The sequence below is a fragment of the Rattus norvegicus genome, chromosome 5 (genome assembly GCF_021556685.1).
Source record: "Rattus norvegicus strain SHRSP/BbbUtx chromosome 5, alternate assembly SHRSP_T2T, whole genome shotgun sequence".
Lineage (NCBI taxonomy): Eukaryota > Metazoa > Chordata > Mammalia > Rodentia > Muridae > Rattus > Rattus norvegicus.
The window spans coordinates 79,869,203-79,892,500 of NC_141538.1; the positions used below are offsets into that span (position 1 = coordinate 79,869,203).

Sequence of the window (23,298 nt, forward strand, 5' to 3'; positions counted from 1 at the left end):
ATTCCTAAACAGGAAAACAGAAGATTTAATTAGATGAAAGTGTTTACTACCCTAATCATGACCTGGTGAATATATACATCTCACTATTACACTGCATTGCCTACATATGTACAATTAAAACATTACACATTAAAATAATGGACATTCTGAAAGAACATTGTTTAAGGAGTGGAAGAAAATTCTTCCAAAACATTTTGTAGTTTCTTGTCCAGTTCAGTATGTGAGGATTGGGGGAGCATGACCAGCAGGAAGGTAAGTTTCACTCATGACCAATTGTTTGGCCTTTTGTTTTGTGAATAGCAGTTCTTGAAAACAGTTCGTCTTCTCCCTGCAGTGCTGGAACTTCTATAGGCCAGCCAGGGTTACATAGGGAGACCCCGTCTCAAAAACAAGGGGAAGGAGGTGTTGAAATAATTTTGTATAAGCGAAAGGAGCCTGAACTGTCGTCGAACCACTTAGGAAACTGTGAATACACTGTCTTTCCTTTCTCTTTTTCTGTGTTGCCCAGGCTAGTCTCAAGCATGTGGGCTCAAGTTCTACTGCCTCAGCTTCCAGAGCAGCTGGGCCTAGGATGTATAAAGCGTTGGTTACATTTATTTATCTGTTTTAGTTGTGTGTGTATGAGTGTTTTGCCTGCCTGCATGTATGTGGAGGCCTGGTGCTTATGGAATCCAGAAAAGAGTGTTGGGTTCCACGGGTCTGGATGTACAGGTGGATGTATAGAAACAGAACCTGGGTCCTCCGGAAGAGCAGAAAGTGTGTTGTTGTTGTTGTTGTTGTTGTTGTTGTTGTTGGTGGTGGTGGTGGTGGTGGTGGGGGTGGTGGTTTGGTTGTCTGGTTGGTTGGTTTTTGAGACACTGTTAGGCTTGGAAGAGGATCATCTAGTTAAGGGAAATGGCCTGATTCCTTTAGAATGAAATTATCTTCGAGATATTCTCTACAAGGATAGTTAAATTTGATGAGCGAGGGGTGGGGGAGCGGGGGAGACTTTCACCGACTTGTCCAGTAGATGGCAGCAAAGAGCAGAGCATAGGACATACAAGAGCGAAGACCAGGCACTTTGACCAGACTATGAAAGACGAATAGTTTGCTATGACTGTGAAGGTATTGGATGTTGGTCGCCTAAGGATTATACTGGTAAGTGGGTACTTGTATCCAAACATTTTACTCTCCCTCCATCACCGTGCCTTGGTGTGTGATAACATGTGGTTGGACTTGAACATTTCCTACTTTGCATGAAAACAGGAAAAGCTTATCCTTAAAGGAGAGGTGGGCTTAACTCCAAAGGCACATGGTTTGATGGTTCAGTGAAGCAGAAGAAAAAGTTCTGGAAACCATAGGGGAAATAGGTGTCACTTAATGAATCCTTACCGTGTCCTAGAACCTCCACATACATTTTCTCAAGGCTAACCTTTTAGAAGGATATGGCTGTTGCCTTCCTATTTCAAAGGTGACGATACATTGAGACTCTGAGAAATAAAGCAACTTGTCCAAAATGCCACAATTGTTGTGTTTGTTTATGATAGAGAACTGACCCAGTAGAAGATGCTCCTTGTGTTTATAACCACCAAGAATGCTAATGGCTCCGAGAAGTGGTGGCACATCCTTTAGTCCCAGCATGGAGGCAGAAGCAGGGGCGTCTTTGGTCTGTTGCTATGCACTGTGATGCTAAATGCTGGCCCTGGTTGCCTCTGGGACAAGAAAATTCTCACATACACCAAGGGATGCTATGTGGCCTTGCTCTTTAAAACTAATGGTTCCCTCTCTCTTCTCTGCTCTCTTGCCCTCTTTCCCTCTGTCTCTTCTCTCCCCATTCCCCTCCCCATTTCCCTCCTCGTGCTCATGGCCGGCCTTTACTTCTCCCCTCTTCTACTCTTCTTCTCTCATTAAAATTCTCCATGTAGAAAGAAAAAAAAAACTACTGGTTGGATAAAGATAAGGACAGTCTAGAGTTGTGCAGAAGAGAGGTAGAGAGTTTTGGTTCCCAGGCTTGAGGTCTGAGAAGGATCATGAAGGAAGAAGGCAGAGAGAGGAGAGGACACTGTGGGACAGTGAGTCACGAGAACATGGCCGTTGGAGTTAAGAGCAGCCCAGATGCAACGTAGCATCTGGTTATTGATAGGGAAGTGGGTAATTCTGTAACCACCCCTTCCCCTATCTCCCTCCATCACCATGCCTGGCTGTGAGATAGCATGTAGTTGGCCTTGAACATTTCCTACGTTGTGTAAAGACAGGAAAAGCAGACACATGGTTCTAGGTTACTAGCTGCCACTCTTTAGCGTGTGATAATTTGTAATTAGATGGAAGCCTGTCCCATTATTGGCGATGTTGAACCCTGGTGTTTTCTATGATTGTTCAGAGGTTTGCTGAATTGCACTAGGCTTCCTGTGGGATGGGCTGCATGATGGCGGATGAATTATTTCCTAATTCCTATTTAGAATTGGAGTGCCTCTAGAGAACCAAGTTTCCATTATTCTAGTATTATCCAAGTGCCTAGAAGAATTCCAGACACGTACGGTGTTGGCTAATGCTTAATTAAAGCCCAGTTAGAGTTGACATGTGGAACCAGAGACGGACATTAGCAGTAGGGTGCTTGCCTAATGCCCGAGGCCCTAAGTTCAATGCTCCAGAAGAAAAATGCTGAAACTCACTCACTTATTCAACAAATACCTAATGACTCACATGCTGTGTGAGGCACCGGAAAAACACACGTAAAATGATGTGTTCTTGTCTCCGAGAGATACCTTTGCCAGACGTGGACATAGCACACACCCATAATCCCAGCAAAGGCAGGAGAATCTCTCTCTCTCTCTCTCTCTCTCTCTCTCTCTCTCTCTCTCTCTCTCTGTCTCTCTCTTCTCTCCCACCCTTTCCTTCCTCCTCACTCCCTCCTTTTGATAATACTTGGTATTGACCCTTTATAGATGTAAGGCAAATCTTCTACTACAGAACTATAGTTCTGGCCAACTAAATGACCTACTTTAAATCCTTGCAAATAAAGTAAAACACACACACACACACACACACACACACACACACACACACACACACACACACCAAAATTAACCAGACCTAAAGCCTGTGCAGCTTAATGGAGTGACACACAGTTAGAATCGGCGCTAGAAACGGAAGCTGCGAAGCTTCACTTTAAATTTTCCACTTTCAGTACTGAGCGTGTTTTATACACTTAGCTACCACCACCGCAATCAAAAAGCCATTGAACTTCCTAGTTGTAATTCTGTCCTGATTTCCTTTACATTTTTATTACATATTTATTTATGTATTGTATGTATGTGAGTGCACACATGCCACAGTGAACCATGTAGAGTCAGAGGATGTTGTATGTGAGACTTAAAATGACACATACATCTGCTTACCCCAGCGGGGAACCTATAACACACAGAAATAACAATTCTACCACAGTTAAACTTGGTGAACCAACGAATCTTTGTCGGGGTTACTTACAGGACTAGAGATGACTCAAGGGAGGGGTTTTACCAAAAGTTCATCCCAGGCAAGCGGCAGTCAGGCAAGTCCTTGGCACAGCTTGCACAGAGCTCCATAGGCCCAAGAGACTTCTCTTGGCAACTGGACTGGCCAGTGTCTCCTCCCCCAGCATTGTTTACTGTGTCTGTAGCCCAATAATTTCATAATCTTATGCAAATAAAGGACAGATAACCAATCTCATTAGTCAGTAAAATCATGGTCATCTAGACGATTCAGAATATGCTGCTACTTCATATTCAGATTTCCAGAAAGTCATTATCTAAGCAGTGGGTCTCAATCTGCTGAGTCAAACCCCTCACGAACCCTTTCACAGGGGTTGCAGAACAAGTATTCTGCATATCAGATATCTACATTATGATTCATAACAGTGGCAAAATTACAGTTATGAAGTAGTAACAAGATAATTTTAGGGTTGGGTTCACTACAACATGAGGAAAAGTATTAAAGGGTTGCAGCCTTGGAAAGGTCGAGAGCCACTGGTCTAAGTAAAAACACTGAAGATGGCTCCAGTTACGAATACACGCTAATTATCCAAATAGCAACAGGATGACAGACAAACCCTGAGGTTGAAAGAAAACGAGCACATTCTAGTTGGAGGTAACAATGAAGCTTTTTTCTAAAGCCCATCTACAGTGGGCTTCACACCCTATGACTTAACTGTGCCCATTAACACAGTTTTCAAAATACATTGTTCAAAGGGAGGTTGCAGAAGGATGCTTGTAGGAGAGGAGGAAGCCACACAGCTGTAAGGTGGAGCTCCAGGCTTCTTCATACCAACAGTCTTTGTTAACACACAGTAGCATGGAATCCACGTTTCTCAAAAGGGCCATGGATACTTCTTCGGGAATTCTCTCACTTTCATAGTGGAGAAACACAGGCGTAGAGTAGGAGTCACAAATGCATTGTTTGTACTTAAAAGGGTGAGGCAAGAGAATGTTACAAGTTCAAGGCTAGCCTGGGCTATAAGTTCCAGGTTAGTCTAGGTAACACAGTGGAAAGCTGAAAGCTACTAACAAGTAAAAAATAACTTGAAGGAGGAGGAGAAGGAGAAGAAAGGGGAAGAAGGAGGGAGGAGGAAGAGGAGGAGGAGGGAGAGGAGGAGGAGGAAGAGGAGGAGGAGGAAGAGGAGGAAGAGGAAGAGGAAGAGGAGGGAGAGGAGGAGGAAGAGGAGGTGGAAGAGGAAGAGGAGGAAGAGGAGGAAGAGGAAGAGAGGAAGAAGAAGAAGAAGAAGAAGAAGAAGAAGAAGAAGAAGAAGAAGAAGAAGAAGAAGAAGAAGAAGAAGAAACAAGAAAGCAATGAGGGAAGGAGCTAGAGAGATGGCTCAACAGTTAGAGTGATCTGCTCTTAACTCAGGTTTGGTTACCAACATCCCCATCAGGCAGCTCAAAGTCACCAACTCCAGAGGATCTGACACCCTTTCCTGGCTTCCAAAGGTAACCATACTCACTCGTGAACACTCCTACACAACACACATGCATAATTTGAAATAAAAATAATTATTTTTTTTCTTTTTTTCGGAGCTGGGGACCGAACCCAGGGCCTTGCGTTTACTAGGCAAGCGCTCTACAGCTGAGATAAATCCCCAACCCAAAATAATTATTTTTTTAAACTGAAAAGCTCAAATATCAATATATTGCTTAGTCTTGGGAAAGAAGTAGAAGGCACTTCTTCTAGACAGCTTTAATTCATAAGTTTCCTACATTTTACTGTTTTAGCTTTCATTCCTATTTATAAACTAAAAAGAAGCAAATGATCATTGTAGTGTATAGGTGTAAGTAATATGAAATTGTAGAAAGGAAACAATCTTCCGTGTCCTACACCTTAACAGTTTGGTGCATGTTATGTCTATGTAAATGTCTACACATATACGTGGGTCTGGGGAGCTGTGGAAGCTGTGGGGAGCTGGCCTGGAGGTGGAGTTGAGGGGTCTCCAAACCCTGGAAATCTTGTCCTGAGATTGGCAACAGTAGAATCATTCCCTCTCCCCCCCATATCCTGGCCTATGCAGTCCTGGGTCCCCACCTTTTCCCCTCAGAGAAGGTCACGTAGATTGGCAACAAGGACGGACTCCCTCTCCAGCAATATCTGAAATTCTTTGCTGTACATATAAGGCATCCTAGGCACCCTGCTCCTCGCCAACGATTTACACTCTTCCCAAAGATCCTACCCACTCCCCAAAGGTTTAAATAGCTTTTGTTCTCCCAGTCAAATGAGCTGTCTCACAGAAGCCTGCCTCCCAAGAGGCTGTAATCAGTGTGCTCATTTGCTGCCTGAGGTCTCCATCCTCCTGGCTGTTCTTACCTCCCCCTTAATTTTCCTCCACTCAGTTGTGATCACAGACAATGACACCACTCTGGGTGGGGAAGTGGAGCCTGACCAACACATATACATTTATATATGTGTGCGTGTATCATACATATGTGTAGATATCATATCTGCTTCTCTTCTTTTCCAAGTCTGTGTGCACATGCATGTGCATATTTACAGAGACAAGAAAATAGCATCAGGTCCCCCTGGGATGGAGTTACATACAAATGTTTGTGATCTGCCTGCCATGTGTAGTGGGAGTTAAATTTTTGTCCTCTGGAAGAGCAGCAAGAGCTCTGTGCTGGTTACTTTTGTGTCAGCTTGGCAAAAGCTAGGGTCATCTGGGAAGAGGGATCCTCAATTGAGAAAATACTTCCATAAGATTAGCCTATATGCAAGCCCGTGGGGGGCATTTTCTTTCCTTTTCCCATTTCTCTCTTTAATCTAATTACATCACTTCCCTCTTTTCCTTTCCTCCCTCCAACCTCCCCTACGCCCCTCCTTCCAGCCTTCTCACCCCCACTCACTCAAATTGACAGCCTCTTTCCATTTATATTGCAACACACACACACACACACACACACACACACACACACACGCACGCACGCACGCACGAATATATAAATACTAAGTCCATTTGGTGTTACATATGTCCCAGCATCGGAAGGCAGAGACAAGATCCCTGGGGCTTGAGGACTGGCCAGTTTAGCCTGTTGGTAAACTCTACATTGAGTGAGAGACCTGGTCTCAAAAAACGAGGTGGTGAGCTGAAGAGACAGCTCAGAGGTAAACACCAACTGCTCTTCCAGAGGTCCTGAGTTCAATTCCCAGCAACCACATGGTGGCTCATAACCATCTGTAATGGGATCTGATGCCCTCTTCGGGTGTGTCTGAAGAGATCTACAGTGTAGTCACATAAAATAAATGAACAAATAAATAGATAAATTAACAGGTAGATAGATAGATAGATAGATAGATAGATAGATAGATAGATAGATAGATAGATAGAGATAGATATCTTAAAAAAGAGTAAATGAGTTCTGGCTGCATCAGGTGGTGGTTGTATACTTGGGAGGCAGAGGAGGCAGGTGGATCTCTGTGAGTTCAAGAGGTCAGCCTGGTCTGCAGAGTGAATTCCAGATCAACCAGGGCTACACAGAGAAACCCTGTCTCAAAAAGGAGTGTTGGGGGGTTGGGGATTTAGCTCAGTGGTAGAGCGCTTGCCTAGAAAGCGCAAGGCCCTGGGTTCGATCCCCAGCTCCGAAAAAAAGAAAAAAAAAAAAAAGGAGTGTTGGCCCCTCTTCCAGACACCTGACACGTAGCTGCCCACAATCATCTATAATTCTAGTTCTAGGTATACAATGACCCAGAACCACGGGCACTCAGCCCACATTGTACACAGTCATGTATTCAGGCAAGACATCCATAAACAAAAAATAAAGATAAATACAGAAGTCTTAAAAAACAACCAAGGTGAAGAGCAATAGAGGAGGACACATCAATGTCAACCTCCAGCCTTCTTCTGAGTGAGCGTGGGCACACGTATGCATATGACAGGCATTGTGTGAGTGCATGCATGCGTGCACACACACACACACACACACACACACACACAGTGTAATGGAGTATCCTAGATGTGATACTGAATTGGAAAAAAAATTAATAAAACACTAGTGAAGTCTGAATGGAGAATCAAGTTCAGTTAATGGCAGTGTACCACGTTGGTCCCTTAGCTGTGATGAATGTGTCATAACAATGACAGATGTCAACCCTGGAAAACTGAGTGAGGAACACGAAAAACCTCTCTGCACCAACTTCAAATCTTTCCTGGGCATCTAAAAAGCATTCTAAAATGAAAGGTTTAAGCCAGAAGGAAGAGAGAAGGAGGAGGGGCTCGATTCCTTCTGCTAACCACATCCTTCCTGAGGGAACCTAGCTTAGCCAAAAGCCTGACCTTCAGAAATAGTCGATGCGCCTACAACCTAGTGCTTAATTTGAACAAATTATACGGATAGTCAGGAAGGAATTTTGAGGAGTTGTTTCCTCAAAACCTACTGCCACCACCACAGCTAGCTCGGAGATACTCCCTGTGACTGTGGATTCCAATTGTCCTGACCCCACCGTGTATCACTCCCAGCACTCAATGGTCCCAAGTCACACCACCTACCTATCCCAGTATTCAGTAGTCTCAGTGCCCACCTTGATGCTGCTGCTCTTGGTTCTTGAACCCAGGCTCTGTTTTTCATTTCTAATATCTTTGCCGCTGTCTCTACTCTTCTTTCGACTCCCTGAGTTCTGGTTCCTCAGCTTTCCACAGCTTTGATCTCAGTAGCACTTGGAGCTGCAGGTGGATGACATCCCTTCTACACCCTGCTTTGCTTGTCCTCCTAGCCCAAGCCCTGCTGGAATTTAACTGGAAAAGGTAGACGTGTAGCTTTTACATACATGTACAACTGTCTTATCTACAGCTTATTCACATCTACAGCCACAGCTGTCTTATCAAAGATAAAGAACATCCTCTCTATAACTGGAAAGATACTGGGCTGGTACAGATTTGAGTAGCTGGGCTTTGGGAGAGATACCAATTCATGGTTATTCCTGTTGTCAACTCCACTACATCTGGAATGGCGACGGCCCAGAAATGGAGGGCACACTTTATGACCTGGATCTTGAGGCTGAAAGACACAAGCTTTTGGTCCAGACCTTATGGTGGACACACACTCTTAATTTGGATTGACGCACACCTTTAATCTGGGCCACACTTTCTGCTGGAGACCTAGGTAAGGACAATGGAAAGAGGAAGGGTTCCTCCATTCTTGGCCTGCTTGCACGTACTCTGCCAGCACTTCTAATGAAGCCTACCTCTTCCAGATTCCAGCTTATACAGAAGACCAGCCGAAACATCCATCCTGGTGGGACTGAGCAACTCTAGAATTTTACTTTCCACTCACAGCTGGCCACTGTTCGGTTAGCTGGACTACAGCCTGTAAGTCATTCCAATAATTTCCCTTGATCGATCGATAGATCGATAGATAGATAGATAGATAGATAAGAGATAGATAGATAGATAGATGAGAGATAGATAGAGAGATATATATAGAGAGATAGAGAGATAGATGATAGGTAGATGAGAGATAGAGATAGATAGATAGATGAGAGATAGATAGAGAGATATATATAGAGAGATAGAGAGATAGATGATAGGTAGATGAGAGATAGAGATAGATAGATAGATGAGAGATAGAGAGATAGAGAGAGATAGAGAGATAGATGATAGGTAGATGAGAGATAGAGATAGATAGATAGATGAGAGATAGATAGAGAGATAGAGAGAGAGAGATAGATGATAGGTAGATGAGAGATAGAGATAGATAGATAGATAGATAGATGAGAGATAGATAGAGAGATAGAGAGAGATAGAGAGATAGATGATAGGTAGATGAGAGATAGAGAGATAGATAGAGAGATAGAGAGATAGATAGATAGATGAGAGATAGAGAGAGATGAGAGAGAGATAGTGATAGAGATAGATTCTACACAGAGAGATTCATTCCATAAGTTCTCTGACTCCAGAGTAGAGAACTCCGACAAATATGTGGGTCAAAGTGCTTACAGCCCAGACTAAGTTTGGTCCCACGTGATGGGAGTGAGAACTTCCTTCCTTCAACAGATTTAACTATCTCCAAAAACAGAGCCACCAACTAGGGGCCAAGTGTTCAAATATTTGAGCCTGTGGGGTACAATTCTCACTCGAACTACCACACCGTGTATCAATACTGGCAAAGAACTCTGGGTAGCAATGGTGCTGCTGCATGAGGCTATAGAAACCCCCTGGTCCCAGTGAAACTAGAACCTTGCTCCTACCTCAGTGTTAAATTGTTAGTATCAAAAGCCCCAGGATATGTGATGTTTCCTGAGAACTTCAGCCTACATTGACCTGATGCCAAGAAGTTGCCAAATGAATACATTTGGGAGACGACAACCTCACTACTATGCTAACCTGGAGGATCCAGGATGTACAGCCCTCAAAATTGGGAGCAGAGTGCACATCCTAGCAAAGGACTGGGCAGTTTACAACGTCTTGAGGCCTGGGTTTGGTTCTGGAGATATGAGCATTTCATCAGATTAAACTTCTGGAAGTTTCCATTTACTAGCCTAAGTTCAAAGCTACTGTTTCAACAAGCAGAGGCGATCAAAATGAGTGAGTGTATGGTAAGGCAGCTTCCTGACCCTCCCATTTTCTGCAAGGGTGAAGGTGTTGTTCTTGCCACAAAACAGGACACCCTCTGTGGAGGAGACAGGGCAAAGCAAGCTTCCCACCAAGTCAAAGATTCCTAAAACCCCTGCATAACGACCTCATATGAGTATGTGGGAAGCCCTGCCTTAGCTGGAATCTTTAATCAGGCAACTATTTTCAAGCTAGGGGTCTCTCTCTAACCCAGGGAGGCCTCCTCCTTAAGTAGTTAAGGATGACCTTTGAACTTGTGATCTGCTCACCTCCACGTTCTGAGTGCTGCAGTTACAGATGTACACCAACCACTCTGGTTTACAGTGTTAGGAATGGAACAAAGGCCTTGGACATCCTAGGTAAGCAGTCTACCAACTGACTCAGCCCCTGACTCTGGTTTCTCTGGTGGCCTACACCCCTTGCTCTGAGTTACACAGAGTAAGGACTTGTGTCAAATCTAGTGTCCTGGTCTGTGTAGTGAGGGCTCATCTGTGGACCTGCAGAGTCTTGTCACCTGTGTTAGAACGCTCATGAGGGGGTGAGCAGGGCAGCCTGACAGGAACAGGCACAGTGGCTCCGAGAATGAGGAATTCAGAAGCTTGGGGGAAGAAGCCGGACTCTGTCCTCAGAACCCAGAGATGCCATTCCTTCTCTGTTTTAGAACTTTTCCTGTACACTTACAGTTTTTCCTTAGTACAATCTGCTATAGTCTGAGCAATGGCTGCCACAGGCTCATGCATTTGAATGCTAAGCTGTCTGAGATTGGGAGCTGTGGTCTTGTTGGAGGAAGTGTGTTACTTGGGGTGGGCTTTAGCTTTCAAACCCCCCTCAGCTCCCTCCCGTACGGATCAAGATTATCTCACAATACAGCTCCGGTACCATGCTCTCCGCCATGCTGGTAAGTGGCTATGCCTCTGAAACTAAGCGGTTAAGAAGTCTGGTGTGAGCAGGGGATCAGTGAATAAAAGCAGCCCCTGCTAAGTCTGACAGCCTGAGTTTGAACCCTGAGACCCATACGGTAGGAGGAGAGGACCAGTCCCCACAAGTTGTCCTCTGACTGCCACATTTGTACTGTGGCACAATCACACACACACACACACACACACACGCACACACACACACACACATACACATGCACACACACACACACACACACACACACGCACACACTAATGAGCCTGTATAGCACTAACTGCGCTGGTACAATGGGGCATCTGTTCTGCTTAGTTTTTATTGCCAATGTGACACAACCTTGAGTCACGTGGGAAGAGGAAACTTTAATTGAGGAATTTCCCAGATCAAAGTGATCTGAGGCCATCCATAACTGTGAATGAGGGAAGTGGGAGGGTCCAGTGCATCGTGGGAGACATCGTCCCCAGGTAGGTGGGTCTGGGCAGTATGAGAAAGCTAGCAGAGAGAGCAAGCCAAAAGGTTAGACAATGAGCATCATTCCTCCGTGGATTCTGACTGAGCTCCTTGCCCTGACTTCCCTCAAGGGTGGATTGTGACCTAGAAGACTAAGATGAAATATAACCGTTTCTCCCCCAGTTTGTTTTTACCCAGGATGCTCTTGCCATAGCAACAGAAAGCAAAGGAGATATCACTGAAGACTGAGCTTTCCCACTTACTCATACAGCTGTCCTCAGGGTCCTAGGGATGGCTGTGCCCAGAACCACAGGGTGACTGCTGTAGCAGAAGAGGAGGAGATAGGGCAGGAGACGAGCAAGAAGGCAAGGAAACCTCACAGAAGGCTGAGGGGTGGCTTTAGGCTTTAGCAGGGAATGGCACCTAGGCTCACACACGCTAAGAACATTTTTTAAACTGAGGATTTCATATATGCTTATAATGTGCTTTGATCAAGTCCGCCCCACTCACTGCCCTCCAGTCCATCCTCTATCGCCCTCACACCATCCCCTCCCAGGTTTGTTTGTGTGTTTGTTTTGAAAGCCACTGAATCCACTCAGTGCTGCTAGGTGTGAGCGGGTAGCCTCTTGGAGGCGGGGTACATTGCTGAAGAACAAGCACATACTCTTAGCACTGAGCCATACATCGCTCCAACTTCCTACCTTACCTAACGTAGCCTGCTCTCAAATGCAGGCGTTCACCATCATGGAACCAAGCGGGAAAGAGAGCTGGCCGATTGACCTCCGATGAGTGGCTTAGCACCTCTGGGATGGTCTCATCTCCTCACTCATAAGGCTGGGAACACAGAGTAGATGCCTTTTAAAAACAAAACCTTTTTCATTGAGTTTATTCATTGGGCATCCTGTACCACGGCGTGTATACTGGGGACTATAAGACAGTTTGCAGGAGTTAGTTCTCTCCACGGTCCATGTGGGTCCCAGGGATTGAACTTGGGTCATCAGTTATGACAGCAAGTGTCTTTACCCCCTACAATGTCCTGCTGGGCCTAAAGCATAAAGTCAATGCATTAGACCATCAAGGTTTGCAAATCATAAATGCTCTACTTGGAGTCTTACAGATAACAACCTGTTGGTTCAGGAATTGAATGTTAGCAGTATCCCCAGAACTCCCGATAGGTGTAAAAAGTATTCTCTTAACACTTTCTGTTCATTTTGCCTGGCTTGAATTTCATGTAAGTAGAATCATGGAGGAGATATTCATTTGTGCCTGGCCTCTTCCATTTACCATGATGTTCCTGAGACCCGTTCATGATGTATCCCTTTATTCTTATGGATGAGTAATACATTATTAATCTAATACACCACATTTACTTATGCATTCCAGTGTTGGTAAGTCGTGTGAGGTTTTTTCTAGTTTTAGCTACCCCTCTTTGAGTGTGCATGCGAGTATGTGCATAGGTGTGCATATGTGTGTGTGTGTGCGTGCGGTATATGAGAGCGTGTATGTGCATGTGCATACGGAGGCCACAGGGAGACATCAGGTGTCCCTGTTGTATAGTTCTCATTTGATTCTCCTGACAAGGTCTCTCACTAAACTTCGAGCTAGGCTGGCAGCCAGTCGCAGTCAGCCTGTTTCACTCTCACGCCTGTAGTGTAGGGTTATCGGCAGTACACAGCCATGCCCAGCTTTTTTTTTTTTTTTTTTTTTTTGGTTCTTTTTTTCAGAGCTGGGGACCGAACCCAGGGCCTTGCCCTTCCTAGGTAAGCGCTCTACCACTGAGCTAAATCCCCAGCCCCCCTCCTTAGATTTTTGATGTATGGTTTCCCTATGTTGCCCTGACTGTCTTGGAACTTGCTATGTAGACCACCAGGCAGGCCTCCTACCTCCACCTTCTGAGTGTTGGGATTAAAGGCGTGTGCCCAAGACCCAGAACTTTCTCCATTTTGAGACATCATCTCCATATATAGCCCAGACTGATCCGAACATCACTTTGTAGCCCAGGCCGCTCCCCCACTCATAGTCCACCAGCCTCAGGCCCTTGAGATCATAGCTTTGATCCGCTACACCAGGCTATAATATGCATTTATGTTTTCTGCTTTATAGGGGTCTTATAATGTGCAAAAGTTGAACTTTGAGATGCCTTTTCTAGTTCTACGTTTCCTAGTGACAGCCTATGTCATCATAAGGCTTATCCATCCAAGCCTGAGAGTCACTGCTAATACAACTCAGTGTCAGCCTTTCCAGATGCTTGTTAGCTCCACACCTTGTCCAGCCTGGTCTATGGTGAGCCGAGGAGCACACAGCCACGCCTACCCCACTCCCAGCCAACACTTGCTTGAGAATAAAGCTGGGGAGCAGACATCCTTAGGTCATGGCAGCAAATTTCATTTCTATGGCCAGCTGAGGCCTCCAGCTACTAAGTCTACAGCAGAGTTCTAGAAACTCTCCTTCCCTTTGTGATATACTTCACAGCCTGAGATATGGTCTCTCTCTCTCTCCCCCTCCACCTCCCCTCTCCCCCCTCCTCTTTCCTCCCTATCCCCTCCCCCTCCTGCCCATCCATCCTGCCCCCCCCCCCTTGAGACAGGATTTCAGGGTTTCTCTGTTTAACAACCCTGACTGTCCTGGTACTCGCCCTGTAGACCAGACTGGCTTTGAACTCATGGAGATCTACCTGCCTTTGCCTCCATAGTGCTGGGATTGAAGGCATGTACCACCACCACCTGACTTCTTCTAAAATTTACGCACCTAATAAATGTTCAAACAAAACAAACCAAAACAAACTGTGATGGTTTAAAGGTGGGCTGGAGATGCAGCTCAGTTGGTAGAGAGCTTGCCTAGCATGCAGGAAGCCTTCTGTTCCAGCTCCTCTTAAACCACGTATGGTTCAAGTAATCTAGCACTAGGTGGGTATGAGGTATGAGGAAGTTCTTGGCTAAATAGAAGTTTGAGTCCATCCTGGAACAGTTGAGATCCTGCCTCAAAAAAAAAAAAATGTAGAGTGGGAGGGGCTGAGGAGAGGGCTCAGTGGGGAAGAGTACTTACTGTGCAAGCTGGAAGACCCGAGTTCAAAGCCCCAGCGCCCACATTAAAGGTGGTCTGAGTGCCTGTAACCCCAGTGCTGGGGGTAGGTGGATCCTAGGAGCATGCTGCTCAGTTAGCCTGGCTGACATGGGCTTCAGGTTCCCTGAGAGACCCGGCTCAAGAGAGTAAGGAGGAAGACACCTGATGTCCTCTTCCGGCTTCCATGCTCATGCACACAGATACATGTAAACCTTCACACATATACCCAAATGGAGGGGGACTTCCAGCCTTCCCCACCCTACCCTGTGCTCATGTGTGTGAGCATGGATGAAGCAGAGGTGGATGATGGGCGTTGGTCTACAAGCCCTTGCATCATCATCATCATCACCATCACCATCATCATCATCATCACCACCACCACCACCACCACCACCATAGGATTCTTTCCCTCTCCCCCTCCCCCTCCTCTCCCATTCCCCTCCCCCTCCCTCCTCTTCCTTCCCTCCTTCTTCAGAGACAAGATCTCCACTTTAACCTGGAGCTCAGGGATTTGGTTAGCCTGGCTTGCCAGTGAGCCTCCCCTTGTTTCCCTCTCATCCGATTATTTATTTATTTATTTATTTATTTATTTATTTATTTATTTATTATTTATTTTAGGATTCACTTATATTTGTGTGTGTGCCTGGCACCGATGGAGACTAGAGGAGGACATCAGATCCCTTGGAACAGCAGTTATAGGCAGTTATAGGCTGTCACATGGGTGTGTGAATCAATCGAGGGTCTTTTGCAAGAGCAGCAAGTGCTCTTAACTACTGCGCCATCGCTCCAGCGCCTGCATCTGGGAGAGCTGGATCTGAACTCAGGCCTTCATGCTTGTATAGCATGCTGACCTACCCTGCCACAGGGTGTTTTGACCCGGACAGGTAAAATGATCCTGCCGTTTACCCCAATGCTCATCTGCTGCCTCTGAAGCGCGATCTAATTTTCTTGTTTGCAAAACTCTTTCAGATTCTGGCTTCAAGCGAATTTGCTTCTTTCCGGGGACATCACCAGCTGAATTAAATTGTCCACACAAATTTCTCTCTGTTGGGGTTGCGTCTCCTCAGCTGGGTACACTCCCCCTCCCCTTGTTGGAGACAGCCCTCTGTGGTTTGTTGCATGTCACTCTGAATGTCCTCTGAAAACCTCCTTTGTCCTCGCCAGCCGTCCACTTCAGAAGTGGTGGCATTATTTTGAGGCAGGGTTTGGGGTGCTATATAGAATAAAGCTATGATTGTATTAACAGCCAGAGGAGGATAAGCAGCTAATACAAGCACCTGCTGTACCAAGGGAGAAAATGGGACAAGGCCTTGTTGGCACCGGGCACTCAGCACTCACATTCAGCCCTGACAGAGTTGCTAGGAAGGGTGACAGGGTTCCTCTTTGGCACACTAACTAAATTGTGAGCCCAGGGCCCTGAATCCTGATAGGTCTCAGGCTAAGAGCCTGACATTCCTCGTGGGTGGGAAAGGGCCCGGGCGACCGGCTCTTGCTTCACTGGTAGTTTTTCTGGGCCTAATATGTTTGGCCATGTCCCGAGGAACAACGTGGGTTGAGGGTACTCTGAGTGACATGTCCTACTGTGGACGTTAATAGATGACTTTATTTTTTTAATTGAGACGGGATTTCATTATGTAGCCCTGGCTGTCCTGGAATTATGTAGACCAAGCTGGTGATATCAGCTAGGCAGGCTATAGTAAACTTAGGGGCATTTCTGCTATGGGCCTCAGGGGCTCTCTTTTTCAGCTTTTGGGGTGGTGAAGCTAGTGGTCTGGAGACTTAATACATCCTAAAGATTTTTACTTGATAGTCAAAAGAACGTTAGGTCAGATACAGAGGCTAGTAATGCAACCTTTTTTTTTTAGAGAGAGAGAGAGAGAGAGAGAGAGAGAGAGAGAGAGAGAGAGAGAGAGAGAAATGGGGTTTCTCTGTGCAGCCCTGGCTGCTCTGGAACTCTCTGTAGACCAGGCTGACCTTGAACTCAGATCCAACTGCCTCTGCCCGAGCCAGCACACCCAGCAATACATGACTATTTAAGGGGGCTAAAGGCAGCCAAAAGTGATCTGCAACCTTCCAACACCACAAAGTTGTAAAAATTTACTCTGTGGAATTTTCAACAGAAATAGGCTTTTCCAGGGAAGTGCAGTTCCCAAGATGTTTGGGGACTGTCATGACCCTGGGGACATCCCACAAACTCCTTGTCTTTCACGGAGCTCAGCCTTAGAAATTCAAATTTCCCTCCATAAATTCCAACCGAGATCACAGCCCTTTGCTCTGATGGAGTTTCCTCTTCGCCACCTTGTTGCCACAGACACAGAGTCATGTGCTCTGGGACTTGGGTTATTTCAGGAACTATTCCTCATTGCAAGGAACAGTGCAATGAATCAGGAAATGGTGACGGGACAGGCAGGCCTCAGCTGAAAATGAATGCTGGAACTTTCCACCAAAATATTTTCCATCGTTCGCTTTCTTTAGTTTTGATGACTACCTCTTCTAGGATCATTGTGCCGGACGCCTCTGATGCACCAGGAGAGCAAACAAAAAAACTTTCATATGGCCCTTTAGGAGCCCTGGTTCATTAGCTCTTTCTTTTTTCTTTCTTTCTTTTAAAGATTTATTTATTTATTTATTTATTTATTTATTTTCTGATATGGGTACACTGTAGCGGTTTTCAGACACACCAGAATAGATGGCTGTGAACCACCATGTGGTTGCTGGGATTTGAACTGAGGTTCTCTGGAAGAGCCGTCAGTGCTCTTAACCACTAAACCATCTCTCCAGCCCCAGGGTTTGTTCGTTCTTTCTTTTCTTTCTCTTCTTTTTTTCTTTCCTTCCTTCCTCCCTCCCTCCCTTCCTCTCTCTCTTTCTTTCTTTCTTTCTTTCTTTCTTTCTTTCTTTCTTTCTTTCTTTCTTTCTTCTCCTCTCTCCTTCTCTTCCTCCCCTTCCTCTGTGGTGAGGCATAAAAGAGTCTCATCCTGACTCAGACTAAGGAAATGGAGTTCGGAAGGCATCATATAATTATGGCTCTTCTGTGGTTGTTGTTTCATAAGAATAGTAGAGAAAAACCTGAGGGAAAAGGAAGGGAGTTAACATTTGAGGAGCTCTTAACATTCAGCAAAGGCCGTGATCCTGCGAATCCCATCTAACTCCCATAGCCGTCTCATGTACGACCCTCTGCGTCCCTCTCCCTACTTGGCAGGCTGGGAGACAGTTTTATTTTATTGCATGCACATGTGTGGGGTGAGAGGGACAACTTTTAGGGGGTTGGGTTCTTTCATTTCACCTCACTGAGGCAGTTTCTTATGTTTCTATTGATGCTGCAGCACTGGGTACTCTAGGCTAGCAGGCCAGAGAGCTTCCGGGTTATTTTCTTGCATCTGCCTTCACATCTGGCTTCTCATGTGAATCCTGGGGACCAAACTCTGGGGCCCCAGTCCTTGCGCGGCATGTCGAATGGGTGGCAAGTCTTTTTGCTTACCGAACCACAAGATTTGCTTTCTTATGGAGTTTTCTTTGGATATTTATTTTATTGTTGTTGTCAAATCTAGGTCCTCTATAAAAGCAGTGTTCCTAACCGCTGGGCCATCTCCTCAGCTCCACTTCTGTGAAATCTTAAGAGCACCGTTAAGTTGAGGTGGCCTAATTGTTTAGATAAATAACAACATTCAAGAAGAAGATCTGCCAGATATCTATAGATCAGTCATTTCTAGTTATATTTGTATCGTCTGTTTTAATGAAGACATTGTGGGTATATAATAGCTTTGAGCAGCTCCTAAATGAAGTGACAATTTTGCCCAACTCAGGGGGGTCAGACCCTAGCACTCCCACTGAGACAGATGTTGCATTTAAAATTACTCTTTAGTGCCCTTTCAATATTATTTTCTCAACCAAGGCAGACTGCTCTGAAGGAGATAAAAGACAACAGCTACTGTACTAAGGACTCAACTCTGGACTATGTCAGAAGAGGACCACTGGAGTTACATGAGACTTCTGGTAGTTATTTTGGGTTGGTTTCAGTTCTGCATTCTACACGACTTGTTTCCAGAGAAAGTGTGACAGATAGAGCCCTTTGTGAATCTCAGTGTTAAAACCTGTCATCGTTTTTAAACAGGTACACTGGACAAACCTAAGAAGTTCAAGGATCGGAAAAAAATGTGTTTCTTCACAGTGAGCCACACGCAGTTCTTAAGTGTTTGCTAGATGGGCAGATGACCCTCTAACTTGGCCTTTGAGACAGAAGCGCCAGTGACAGGTAAGTGGAAAAAGGGACGCACATACACTTTAGTGAGCTGGAAGTAAAAAAGCCTGGTCTGTCTCCACCATGCCAACAATTCAGTTCAGCTCGAGGCCAGTATAGGAACCATCCATGCATGAAAAACGACTAGAACCTCACGGTTCTTCAGAAGACTGGTTGGCTAAGTGTGCATGCAAGGACCATAAATCATTTGTAGCACGCGCTATTTACGGATGCTCACGCTTCTGAGGTTTCGCCTTACATAAACCCAGCTTAGCTGCAGAAGCCAGCCGGTATGGGGACTTCAGTGTGGATTTGAAGACATACGACGCTGCCTCTTTAAATGTCCTTGTAGTTTTTCTACTCAGTGCTCTCTAGTTCCTCTGAGCCACGTAACCCTTTACGTTACTAAGATACGCTCCACATTTTTATTTCCTCCTGCGCGGGCAGTGTGGCTCGAAGACCCTAACTCACGCCGCTGCCGGGAGCAGCTGCCGGTGGGCGCACTTCCTGCCGGGAGGTGGGCGGGGCGGGCCACCTCCTCCCTTAAGCCCCGCCCCACCCTGCGTCCCGCCCTCCCTCCGGGCCCGCAGAGGCTCCGTGGGGGCGGGGCTGCGAGCCGTGGGCGGCGTGGCGCTGCTACCAGGGCGCAGGGCCGTAGGTGCTGGGGATCGCGGCGACTTAGCCCACGGATCTGCGGTGTGTTGCTCAGGAAAGCTCATCCTCCCGGGCAGGAGAAGCATCGGGCGAAGGCTGCCCCCACCGACTAGTGCGGGGCCTCAGGCCGAGTAGGGCCGAGAGCTACGGGAGTAAGCGGCGGCGGGTCCCGAGCGCAGCGCGCCATGGCGGGCGGGCCCCCCAAGGCCCTGCCGTCCACGGGGCCCCAGTCCTTGCGCGACATGCCCCACCCGCTAGCGGGCTCCAGCAGCGAGGAGGCCGTGGGAGGCGACAGCACGCCCAGCCCGGACCTACTGATGGCCCGCAGCTTCGGTGACAAGGTGGGGCGCTCGGGGCTGGGGACTCCTGGGGCGGAGCGGGAGACGAGGATGGATCCAGGACCACCCCTGACACTGGGCCGCGCTCACCCTGGAACCCCTTTCCCGAAGGTTAGGCGTGTTTTGGCCCCAACAGCCCTTGGCCAAAGCTTGTCCTCTCACTGCCCCCGCGGGGTCGCAGCTGCAGGCTGAGCGGCCAGAGGGCATGTGTTACCCTGGCTGAGAGTAGCCCTGAGCGCGGGTGACAGCTGGTGGGGAGGGGTTCGGGTTGGCAGGGAGCATGTGGGGACCCGAGGCGTGTGCTGCGGTACTTCGCTTCTGTGTCCCGGGAAGGAGGTCCCTCACCCTCCAGGTGCATTCCTTGAAGAGGAGCTGCAGAATAGAAATAACTTGTTGGTGCCTCCAGTTTCTCCGGGCTGAAAAAAAAAACCAAACAAACAAACAAGAGTTAATGGCTAATGACTTTCCGGGGTGGGTCTGAGTAGCCTTGCTCTTCTTCTCCCCAGTCGGTCATGTGGGGAGTGATCTTTGTTTAGGTTTGCTGTTTGCCCCAGGAGTCACCTGACTTCGACCTCAACGGCGGCTGGAGGAGAGACTCTGGTTTTCGGTCTAGGGCTTCATTCACCTCCTATTGCAGACCACATTGATTAGGTTTGGCAGTGGCTGGTTTTGTGGTTGACGGAAAGCAAGCTCGCCCTTTGACCTTCTTTGTGCAGAGGGAGGCTCTTGGTGGTTGAGGTATACTACTCTCCTGCTGCATTGAGAGACAGCAAAGTCCAGTGAGGAGAAGGAAGAGACAGCATCTCCCCCGCCCCCATCGCCATTTCGGCTATGACCAGGATTTTGAGCAGCGATTGTATCTACGCTCCTGCTGCCACTTAGTCATGAGTTGCAGACATTCCGATTGTTCTTAGCACTTGAGATCAGGGTTTCTTCCTCCTACTAAAATGGTAAATGAATTCTTCCTTTCCCTAGTATTAATGGAATCAATGGAACCGGGAGACTTAACTTCTTCCCTTAGATGGGAGGGCATATGGGAGGTAACATTTCCTGTGGGAGAGTGTGACTTGCTGGCCCTGAGCCCTCAGAATGATCAGGGAGTGATAGGGGTTTATAAAGCATAAGCTAATGAAATGGATTAATTGAACAGCACAAAATACGTTCTTGCATTCATACCCATACCTCTGTGGTCATTGCTTTTTATAGATTTTTAGACTATGTGAATACATAGGCAGCTTGCAAACCCTTCCTTATATTTGACATTCAAAAAGTGATCGTTAAATGCCTGAATGATAATTTTTTCCCGTATTAGCAGAGAAATTGATTTTGAATGGATGTAGAATGAGAAAGAACTAAGGTTAAATCTTTGGTTGCTGTCTCGGTTCTCCATAGGAAATTGAATTATTTCCTTACTGCTGTGTAAGAAATTATTTCAGAATTTAGCACCTGAAAATACTATCTGTGAGTCAGGAACCTGGGTGGTTCTGAGTCAGACCTTTAGGAAGCTGCCATCATCTGAAGGCTGGGTTGGGAGTACTCTTATCAATACTAGGCTCTCGTGTGGTTCTTCGCAAACCACAACATAGTAACTGGTTTCTGCCAGAGAAGGTGATCCAAGGCAGCCCCAGTCTCCAGCACTTTGATCCTCAAAGTGACATACCTCTGCTGTGTCTATTGCTTATAGAGGGACACTGGTACAGTGCGAAAAGAGGGTGTGAATCCTAGAGAATACTAGGAATGGAGTGGCCATCTTGCTTCTAACCTACTGTGTGTGTGTGTGTGTGTGTGTGTGTGTGTGTGTGTGTGTATGTGTTGCTGTGAATTGAACTCATGGCAAGTGCTCTACCACTGGGCTGTATAGATGTTTTGAGTATTTCCTTATGATCCAGTCTTACAGCCATTTTACTAATAAGTACTTGGGAAGGTAACTGTTCTGTCTCACTGAGATCTGGTTGGCTGGCAGTGAGACCCTTACCTAATTATGAATGGTTTCCTCCACATGATCTATTCTTTGAGAGTCTTGAAGGCACTATGGTTAATTATTTAACATTTAATAAATATCCCAACAACTGCGGAGAGCATCAAAATGACACAAGTCTCCAGGGCCCAATTTACAGTCAGTCACTTTTCCTTCGAGGCTCAGCGTTACAGTTTCTCTCTGTGGTTTTATTCTCTTATTTTGACATACATGTGTTCCCGTGCATTTTTTTAAAAAAGACTTATTTTGCATTTGTATGCGTGTGGATGTGTGCTTCTGTGTGAATGGATACTGGATGTACGCAGGTCCCTGGGAGGCCAGAAGAGGATGTTGGTTTGCCTGAAGATGGAGTCACAGGCTCTGTGAGCCTCCTGACATGGGTGCCCGTAGCCCAGCTCAGTTCCTCTGGACCAGTAGGAAGTACTCAAACTGCTGAGCCATCTCTCCAACCCCTCCCAAACATTTGTTAAGAGAAGCTAGAGAGCTGCAAACATGGGGATAGTTGTGGGGAGCTCCTCTTGCCCGTCTTTTCCTTGTTTAGGTAGCATAAGTGCCCTTGGAGGGCAGGAGTAGAGTCAGGGGCTGTGCTCAGTCTTGCGCAAAGGGCTTTTTCCCTGCCTCTTTAGACGTGGGGTTTCATCCTGGACAAGGTTTTAGGGTTGGTCCTGGGTAAGGGGCACGAAGGCATTGGCAGGCCAGAAACTGTCAGGTTATTGCACAGAAGGGAATTGCTTTCTCTGGCTTCAGATGGTGTTGCCAGCAGCGTAGCTGACAGCTCCAAATGGCCTTTTTTGTTCTGGGCGTAGGAAAGAGCGGCTGTGGTGATGTTCCGTCCATCGTCTTCTCATACTGTCCAAATGGTGGTACAGTGGGATAAATTTTTGTCTACCGAGGGCTGGATGGAAGCATTCTCCTGGTGCTACCCAAACCCACCAGGCCTGGTATCCCTTCATTATTCCTCTCCAGCTAAAATGTAAATAAAACCACTTGACCTATTTCTCTGCTGATTTACTTTTGTCCACGTATTCTGAGCAGTTTCTTCAGTGGTTCAACCTCGTGCCTGGGTGTTCATTCTGAAACGAAATACTTGATCCCTCTCAGCCTCCAGTCCTTGGTTAGGACTTCTCACACCCCCACCTTCTTTACCACCTACTTCCTGACCCTTCCTGCCACCAATGTGTCTTTCTTTTACATTTCAATCCCTGGGTATGGGACTCCAGATCTTCCTCTGTCCTCTTTGACAGCTTTTCTTTAAACCTTTAACTTTCTAAAAAAAAATTATATTTTTTTATGTGCATTGGTGTTTTTCCTGCATGTATGTCTGTGCGAGGGTGTCAGACTCCCTGGAACTGGAGTTGTGAACAGTTGTGAGCTGCCATGTGGGTGCTGAGAGTTGAACCCTGGGCTGTGGAGGAGCAGCCGGTGCTCTTAACTGCTGAGCCATCTCTTCTAACCCCTAAATCTTTAACCTTTAAACCCAATGCTATACAATGAATTCAGGACTGAACAGCCAGGAAACCCTGTCTTAAAACAAACCACCACCACCACCAAAGCCCAATCAACAACAACAACAGCAACAACAATAATAAATACATATTATAAATAAAGCTTACTAATATAG

At 46.4% G+C, this 23,298-nt stretch overlaps 1 protein-coding gene and 1 long non-coding RNA gene across 4 annotated transcripts in view; both read left to right on the top strand.

Moving 5' to 3' along the window:
- Positions 1-18,730, top strand: part of LOC148005818 (uncharacterized) — a 22,073-nt gene extending 3,343 nt beyond the window's left edge. The window contains exon 2 of the long non-coding RNA XR_015620909.1: positions 18,582-18,730. This is a non-coding gene — a long non-coding RNA (uncharacterized LOC148005818). The remainder of the gene's footprint in view (positions 1-18,581) is intronic.
- Positions 18,731-19,320: 590 nt separating this feature from the next.
- The window catches only part of Snx30 (sorting nexin family member 30), a 127,039-nt gene continuing 123,061 nt past the window's right edge, over positions 19,321-23,298 (top strand). For 2 of the 3 annotated variants that reach the window (XM_087547969.1, XM_087547968.1), the window contains exon 1: positions 19,321-19,702. In XM_087547969.1, the coding sequence (XP_087404095.1) occupies positions 19,547-19,702 (156 nt within the window). In that variant the 5' untranslated portion in view covers positions 19,321-19,546. 3 annotated transcript variants of the gene reach the window in all.